Source organism: Lathyrus oleraceus, chromosome 3 (assembly GCF_024323335.1).
Source record: "Lathyrus oleraceus cultivar Zhongwan6 chromosome 3, CAAS_Psat_ZW6_1.0, whole genome shotgun sequence".
In the NCBI taxonomy this organism is placed as follows: domain Eukaryota; kingdom Viridiplantae; phylum Streptophyta; class Magnoliopsida; order Fabales; family Fabaceae; genus Lathyrus; species Lathyrus oleraceus.
The window spans coordinates 270,501,838-270,510,843 of record NC_066581.1 but is presented as its reverse complement, the minus strand read 5'-3'; the positions used below and the strand labels follow the sequence as shown (position 1 = coordinate 270,510,843).

Genomic DNA, 9,006 nt, shown 5'->3' with positions numbered 1-9,006 from the left:
TGATTCTGTTACAATTTTGATCAGAAATTCAACATGAATTCTCCGAACAGAAATCAATCACACAACGCCTCACCGTTTCACTCGTGTTTCCCGTGGTGTTTCGCTGTGGATCTGAATCGGAGCTCTAGATACCAATTATTAATGTACAAAGTGATAAAGATGAATAATGAAATAAGAAAGAGAAGAGAAAATAATAACAAACATCTATTACTCCAAATGGTTGCAGACACATAGTGCAAAAGAATTAAATGATGCTCACACACTCACTTACTTAAATACAAGTGAAACTTAAGTAGAAATATTAAAATATCATCTAATAATTTTTTTTTTATAAATTTCTGAAAAATAAATTAATTCTAACATAAATGACCTTATTTAAATATCTCATTTGACCATCTACAATTATAAAGGTTCTATATGATATGGCTATTGATAGCACAAAGTGAATAAATAGAAAAATGTGTGGGAAGTGTCTATTGTGATTTCAAAATCAAGTATCCAATATTAGTTACAAAATTGAGACTTACCCAAAGAAAGTGGAAACAAAAACATACTTGAATATGTTAAAGAAGAAGTATTTGTTAGTTTCTCTAGTTTAGAAGAATCTAAACATTTCTACTTCATCTTGATTGAGTTTAACCCATCATTCTTCCTACATATTGATGGATGTCATAAAAATGTGTAAGACTCAATAGACTTAAAAAATATTATCTTAGAATTTGGATTGAGTATAATTCATCTTTATAAAACCGATTTATAAAATGAAAATTATTTCATTTATATCTTTCAGTAATACAGAGACTAAATTCACTTCTTCAAACTCAACTCAACGTAGAAGTATACCCGAACTGAATCATAGTAAATTTATTAATTGCATACATGAAATAGTTTATTCATCTAAAATCTTAGTACATTTAAATTGATCAAGATTTTTCAATTGCAGTGTGTACCCGGACTGAATGTACCAAAAAACGAAGTGAACAACTGCATGTACCAAAAAACGAAGTGAACAACTGCATGAAAATAATTATCTGATTAAGAAAGTTGATATTTATCATTTTAACAAAATTGATTTTCTTCACATTCACTTACAAATGCTAGTTCTTAGGGTCACAAAGCTGCTTGAAAACATGAGTAAACACTAAAATCATATTCATATATAACTTGCCTAAGCAGAAGAGTGTTTCTATCAAATCCCTTTAATGCTAGTAGTTGTACAAGGCAAACTTGTGCCTTCAGTAGCTTGACAGCAGAATTATTACATTACATCAAATTGTTTTAGATTCTGCTAATATATAACTAGTGCTACACATTTTAACTAGTTTACTAGTTAACTGCTGTTGTGTTTTTTATGTTCTGAAGAATTCATTCAAGTTGTCGGCGTCTATACGCTCTAATATCCGGCGCGCTTCTTCTTCGGTTGCCGGTACTACATTTCGAAGTTTGAATCCACTTTTCATAGCCTTTGCCTCTGGACGGACGGTGAATGAGAAATGGAAAGTATTTGATACCTGTATTCACATGATGCACAAGAATAAAAGATAATGAGAAAAGTTTTCAAATCAAGTGCAGCTGTTAAACCAATGAAAGATCAGTTAGACTAGGCGGTCAATACCTCGCTAGATCGTAGCTCAGGTCTTGTAACGTGAGCAACAACTTCGACGTTGATAAGTGGCTGATCAGGATCGTGAAGTTCAGTGTACAGAACGCATGATTTGAGACGCAAGAAATCGCCCACATCAACCTGCGCAACGGTTAATTTAAAAAACTGTGCAAGTTTTGCATATAATACACAACTGTTTTTATAAGAATGAAGAAAAGTACTCACAGGTCTGAGGAAATCAACATGATCAACTTCTAGAAAGTACGGAACTAATCCAGCAAAGGCGTAAGCTGTCGAGAAAGCTAACTCAAACGCACGATTCATCAAGAAACCTCCAAATATTCTACCGTGGATGTTCCTTTGCTGTGGCTGGCATAATAAGGAATTCTCAAGGCTGGTATCCCTTAGAAGAATGCTGTCTCGGTCGGCTAAAGCTGGCATGTCACAGAAAATTCTTCCCTCGGCCAATAGATCTTTAAGTTTTTTTTCTTCCCCGTTCTCAAGATCTTTCTTTTCTCCTCCTCTTTTCCTTTTTTTCAAACTGTTTCTTGCTTCGGCTTGTTCAAAAAGAAGTTTCTCGCGTGCAGTTTCTGGTGAAAGCCGATTCACAGGTGCAGCCTTCCCAGTTTTTGAGTCTCGAGCAACAAATATGAAGTTTGCTGTTAGTACTACCGAGTCTGAATCACCGTCCTCTGCATCAATCACTGTGACACGCACATAAGTTGTCGACCAAGTGTGGTTCAATATTTTAGACTTATTCAAACATAATCACTTACATTCAACTCACTTTTAGCCTTAATAACTTTTACATAACCAATTCACTCAAAATCAATTTTCTTCACCGCAGAACAAAACACACGCAGACAAATTGAGAAACTAAACTAGTTTAAAGTTTGGACATGTCAATTAAACAATGTAAGTTATGTGTGAGACTGAGCCTTAAGAAATGTACCTTGTTTGGATTGAGTAACCTCGAGTTGAATTTCTATGGAGGAGCGTCCAACCCATATAACAGAACCAACAATTGTAAGATCAATGTTAACACTAATTGGTTTCTTTAGGACAATCTTATCCACAGAAGCAGTGACAAGTATAAGTGGCCTTGTTGTACTATCTTCATCAGAACAATGCTGTTCCACAACACACAGAAAACAACATAATAAAAACCTATAACAACAATAACCATATAACAAACTCCTGGAAAAACCTAAAAAATGGAAACTTTGAAATGGCACCTTAACAGAAATGGTTCCAGCCAAGGCATCAAGATCTTCAAGCAACTTGCCAATTCTGACATCATTCCAAGGATCTCTATATTGTTCTCTAAGAACAAAATCAGAGGAAAAATTGTACAGAATACTGGTCCTACTCTGTGAAGGTGTTCTGGTAACCAATTCACTTTGTGGAGGAGCATCTCTTGGTGGGTCAAGAAGTCTCTCGAAGGTTTTGGTCCTTGCTTCCCAAAGAGCAGTGGTGACCGGAGAATGGTACATCCCCGGCCATAAAGCTATATGTTTCCGGTCACCGGAACCGTTGGACGGGAGAGGGTTTTCGAAAGGGGTGGTGGCTGTGGCGAAGGTGGAAGAAACAGGGATTGTTCCATTCACGGGGATTGTGTTGTTGTTGATCGAAGGAGAGAAATTCAAATCCATTGGTTTGGTTTTTAGGTTTTGTGAATGATTCTAGTGTTCTGAAACAAAAACTGATGTAGAGTGTTGTGTGGGTTTTTGTTTTTGTTTTTTTTAATAAAAAGAAATAGAAACATGTGTGTTGTGTTGTGTGGTGATGTTTTCTGTTATTATTAGATCATCCACACAAACCTAACCGCTTTTATCACTACGGGCAAAATTTAGTTATAGTACCAACTACTATAATGTTGATATTATTTTCGATGAAAACTTAAGAGCATAACTTTTTAGACGAAATCTTGGGGAATCTATTATGAAACATGGGAAATAGTGTTTCACTGATAGAGATGTGGATGGGTCGTGGGCCTCCATGAGATCAAGGTCCCTTCTACCATAGTACTTGCTATGTGTATTTGAGTATTGTAGAATTGATTTTAACCGAATGAATTCTATTATAATTTTAACATAATTGATTTTAACAGAATGAATTCTACTATAGTTTTAACATAATTGATTTTAGTAGAATGAATTCTACTATTTTTTAATTCTCTATCCCTAATTTTTAGCATCTATTTATCCTCTATTGCAATTGTAAGGATGTATTTTTATCCCTAATTTTTAGCGACTCTATTGAAATTGTAAGGATCTATTTTTAAGTCTGGGTGATATCTATTAAGGATATTTTCATTAAATATTACAATTTGAAATTCCGTTCTTAACATATAATTGTAAATCAATTTATGTTTGTTTAAAAATTAAAAAATAATTATATATATATATATATCAAAATAAGTTATATATATTGAAGGATTTAATTAAAATATACTGACAGTGTAAAAGGATTTTACACCATCAGTTAATCATAGACGTTGAATATTGAAATAAGTTTGACTTTTATTTTAAAAATCTATACAGTAATGCAAACGAATGATGATGATGAATAGGCCGTGTAAATCTTTTTACACTGACAGTGCATAGCGGCGAGATTCATTTTAGAATACACACTATTAAAAAAATGCATTTAATCTCGGACGCGAAATGCATTTAACCTCAGCTACATATGCGAGGTAATGAAAGACGTCATGAAAAATACAAACTTTACCTCTCGATTTTAAAATAACCGACGAATATGTGAAAAAATTATGGGTTTAATCTATAGGAATTCCTTTTTGGAATTCTGAAATGGATAAAACACATGTCCCCTCGATTTGTAATTTCACATACGAGTATAACACATTTTCGCCACTATTATTTAGTAAAATCGAGGGGTGAAACAATTTTAAGTTTATTAAATATAATGTGAATCGCTTATTTCACTAAACCCTATATTAAACATATAACTTCTCAAAATTGGTTAGGAAAATAATTATATGAATAGTTGTGTTATATTTGAAGAACAACTTACATTGATTAGTGATTTTGAAGCATCATTCAACTCATCATTCATCTCACGTTGTTTTATGATTAAAATCTCTTCAATGTTAAGTTCTTTCTTCAACACTTTCTTTTCTACTAATTCATTCTTGAAAGCAAAAAATGTGATGCTTTAAAAAATAGACAAATATGGAAGAAAGTTGAATGAAAACGAGAAGTATTTAAGAGATTTTAACAATCAAACAATATGAGATGAATGATGAATTATAGAATGCTAGAAATCATTAATCAGTTTCAGATAAATTTCAGATACAACGTAATTTTGCATATGATTATTTCTAAAATCAATTTACTAGTAGGTTATATGTTCAAAGAGAGGCTAGTGAAACAAACAATCAACATTAGATATAATAAACTCAACTCGACAGAACAAGATAAAAGCTGCATAAAGAATCACAAAAAACATAATCTCAATATCAATATCAACAACAAAAAGAACAAGAAAACAACAAGAACATCAACAACAATGTCAATAAACAATAACGTCAAAAAACAACCTCTAGGATTTAGGGTCTCAACAACAAGAACAACAATAACAACAGCAAGGACAACAACAATAACAACAATAACAACAACATCAATAAGAACAACAACAACAATATGACAACAATATTAGTAGTGATGTTTGACGTACCATATCTCTGAAGAAAAAATAAAATAAAATGATTTGGATATCTGAAGAAGAAAATGAGAGTACTAAACACATAACATCTTCGTATTGAAGATGATATGTGTTTATGACTCTCATTGTTTAGGGCTATTCATTAGGATTCTGTTTGTGTTGTTTAGTCAAATGAAACTGAATGTTACAAGCTAAAACAATATATATATATATATATATATATATATATATATATATATATATATATATATATATATATATATATATATATAAAAGAGAAACATAAACTGATGCTGATGGGATTTGAAGCATGTACGCTGAATATTTAAGAATGCGCCACTTTTAATGAGATAAAAATATAAGCTGAGGCTGATGGGATTCGAAGCATGTACACTGAATAGGTTTCTCCCTCGGTTTTCAAAATAACCGACGAAATACATATTATATATATATATATATATATATATATATATATATATATATATATATATATATATATATATATATATATATATATATATATATATATATATATATATATATTATACCTCGATTTTTTAATACGTGAGGTGAAATCGTCGTCATAAAATATATTATTTCTAGTAGTGACATGTTACTCAATTATATAATCTCATCCGTAACACTAATGAATTTAGTTACTCATAATTCTAAGAAAACAATGACATGAATTATAAAGATTACACATGTAGTGGTAATAAGGAAGTTGCAACTCATAAATCAGTTGAATTCTTCTCCCTTCAACTCCTACTATGTTTTAATACTTACAAAAGTGTATTTTTCCGCCAATAATCTAAAGTCCCGATGAAAAATGTCAATTCATTTCTTATGTTATATTTATATTCCGGGTTTCTTTAAAGTATGCAATTTGTAAGCAACCCTTTTTTTTTAGACAATCATTGATAATCTCACTTTTGACATAGCAATTAATCTTATTTGCTTTAGACGATTGAAATGACAATTTTTTTATTATATTATACTTATATTTCTTTAAGGAATAAAAATTTCAAACACTTTTCTTTTTCATATGTTTCCACTTTATATTCATTTTTACATTTCAACATACAAAATTGAAACTTTGAGTTCTCTAAGACATATTTCAACTTATCGATTTCTAGTTCCATTATTATTTTCTTATCAATATTTTTCAACACTTTCTTTATAAAAACAAGAGATAAATAATATTTTATTTCTCACTTGATTTTTCCTGCAACAAGAAGTTATATAAGTAACCAATCTAACACATATCATCCCAACAATAGTGCATCATCATTAACTCTGGGTTATCTAATATGTCATCTCATCTCTAATTGTTTCTCATATCCTCACCACACAATCATCAGTTTATTAGATATAGCGAACAAGCAAGAGGTACCCAAGGAGGATGAACTATAATTGTGTTATTTTCCACCATTTGATGTGGAGGTAGGAGTCACAACTAAGAAGACGAGAAGATGAAAACAATAATGTTTCCAACCAAATAAACTAGCTGACTGAAACAACCGACTTAACCAAAAAACGGTAATTCGTAAGAACCGATTTATAAAATGACGGAATTGGGTTATTAGTTGACAACTGTGATTTTCCTCGGATTAAGATTTTGGGTCCACCACCTCCCAAAATCGACTGTTTGTTCACCCTTAACATCTATGACACTCATTTAAATTCTTTAAATAAATATCACTCAAAATTTTACAGTATTTCATGATTTCTAATCATTTAAATAATCTCAACTACATTTTTAAAAAATGTTCATACAAATTTAAGAGCAAGCAAGCATAAAAATGCCATGGAGGGCGTACAAAGAAAAAAATGCACCTATAGTTAGAGAAGAAACCTTTCTCAAGAAGAATGAATGAAGATGCCAACAAGCATACCAAGAGGTTTAAAAGAATAAATTTTTTCAAGGCAGTCTTGATGAAACCGTCTACATGCATCAACCACTAGGTTTTTGCAATCCTTAACACCCGTATTATGTATGCTCTCTTAGAAAGTCACTATATGGACTTAAATAAGCACCTTGTGCTTAGCATTATCAATTTACTAACTATATTTTTACCTTGGATTTCTATCACAAAATCTCTGGTCATTTCTCATTCATCTACCATTGAGGTAATTACATAGCTTGTATCCTTATTTATATGAATGACATTATTTTGGATGCCTCCTTAGATTCCCTTCCTCAATCCATCATGACTAAACTTGGATATAATTTGCTATGAACAATTTATGTCTTCTTAATTACTTTCTTAGTATTTATGTTACCGAACACCTATGATGTTTTATTCTTTCACAAAAGAAATATGTCAAGGAAATTATTGAGCGTACATGTATGTCTTCTTGCAAACCATCTGCTACAACGGTGGATACACCAACCAAAGTAAGTGGATCTTCTAAAAATTCAAATCATGATCCCACTGAGTATTGTAGTCTTGCTGGAACACTTTAATAGTTGACTTTTATAAGACTTGATATCACTTATGTTGTGCAACAAGTGTGCTTGTTTATGCATGATATTAAAACATAACATATGTCTTCCTTAAAGCGTATTATTTGATATATTCGATGCACTCTTGATTTCAGTCTACATCTATATCCTTCCTCCATTGATAGGCTAATATATATACTAATGCAAACTAGGGTGGATGTCTAAACACTAGAATGTCCAAATCAGGGTATTGTGTATATCTTGGGGGGGACCTCATCTTTTGGTGTACCAAACGAAAACTTACATTATCTTATTCTAGTGTTAAATTTGAATATGGTGGAGTTAGTAATGCAATATCCCATGCATGTTGGCTTATGAATCTTATTTTGGAACTACATTGCCCTATCTCAAAGGCCACATTAGTATATTATGATAAATTAAATGATGTGTATCTCTTTGACATCCTCGTCCAACATCAATGCACTAAACACATTGAAATTGATACTCACTTTGGGCGTGAGAAAGTTGCTTGTGGTCAAGTTCGTGTGTTACATGTCCATTCACGTTACCAAATAACTGACATCTTCACTAAGATCCTTCCACAACAACCTTTGATAGTTTTTGGCTTAGTCTCAACATCTGACGACCTCTAGTTTTAACTACAGGGTTGTATTAGAATATGTAAATATCTTTTATATTTACTATATATTTATTTATATTTATTTATCAAATCAGTTTCATTAACGGAGAGATTATCATTACGATTTAGTAACGTCTTGATAGTAAAGATACTCTTGTATATATACATGATTATGTAATGAAATATACAAGACAAATATTCTCTTACAGAACCAGTTTATAAGAGGAAGATTACCCGCACGTATAAACAAATATTGAGACCATATACTTTTCAATGAGAGACTCTTTAACATACACGCCTAGGACTGTGTGGATCTATATGCTTGGAGGTATGATCGTTAGTTGGTTTTTATGATGACAACTTATAAAGCAAAATTGAAGATAACCACTTTATAAATCAAATGACTTTGGATGTTAAGAGTTATTTGTGACTTGGGGAGTTGATTTTGATTGTAAAGTATATCTTTTGATGATGCAACCTTATCAAGAAGATATGTCAAGCCTCGTCAGCCAAACAATTCAAGAATCCAATTGAAGTGATAATCAAGTTGATGGATCAAACAATGGATCTTGAAGTCTAAAAGAGAGAAAATGTGAAAGCTCATCTGGTCCTACATTTAGCGCTTCTTTGAGT

General features: G+C 31.6%; 1 protein-coding gene across 3 annotated transcripts; it reads right to left on the bottom strand.

The window, feature by feature from the left end:
• Positions 1-1,131: 1,131 nt before the first annotated feature.
• On the bottom strand, positions 1,132-3,490 carry LOC127126912 (acyl-coenzyme A thioesterase 2, chloroplastic). 3 transcript variants are annotated; one of them, XM_051055946.1, is made up of 5 exons: positions 2,839-3,484; positions 2,556-2,733; positions 1,829-2,295; positions 1,616-1,744; positions 1,132-1,511 (listed from the first exon to the last, which is right to left on the bottom strand). In XM_051055946.1, exons 1-5 carry the CDS (start codon positions 3,253-3,255, stop codon positions 1,350-1,352), a joined length of 1,353 nt encoding a protein of 450 aa, XP_050911903.1. In that variant the 5' UTR covers positions 3,256-3,484; the 3' UTR covers positions 1,132-1,349. The 3 variants fall into 3 exon arrangements, with proteins under 3 accessions (XP_050911903.1, XP_050911902.1, XP_050911901.1); XM_051055945.1 differs by having other exon boundaries at positions 1,829-2,307; positions 2,839-3,482; XM_051055944.1 differs by having other exon boundaries at positions 1,616-2,295; positions 2,839-3,490.
• Between the last annotated feature and the right edge of the window lie 5,516 nt (positions 3,491-9,006).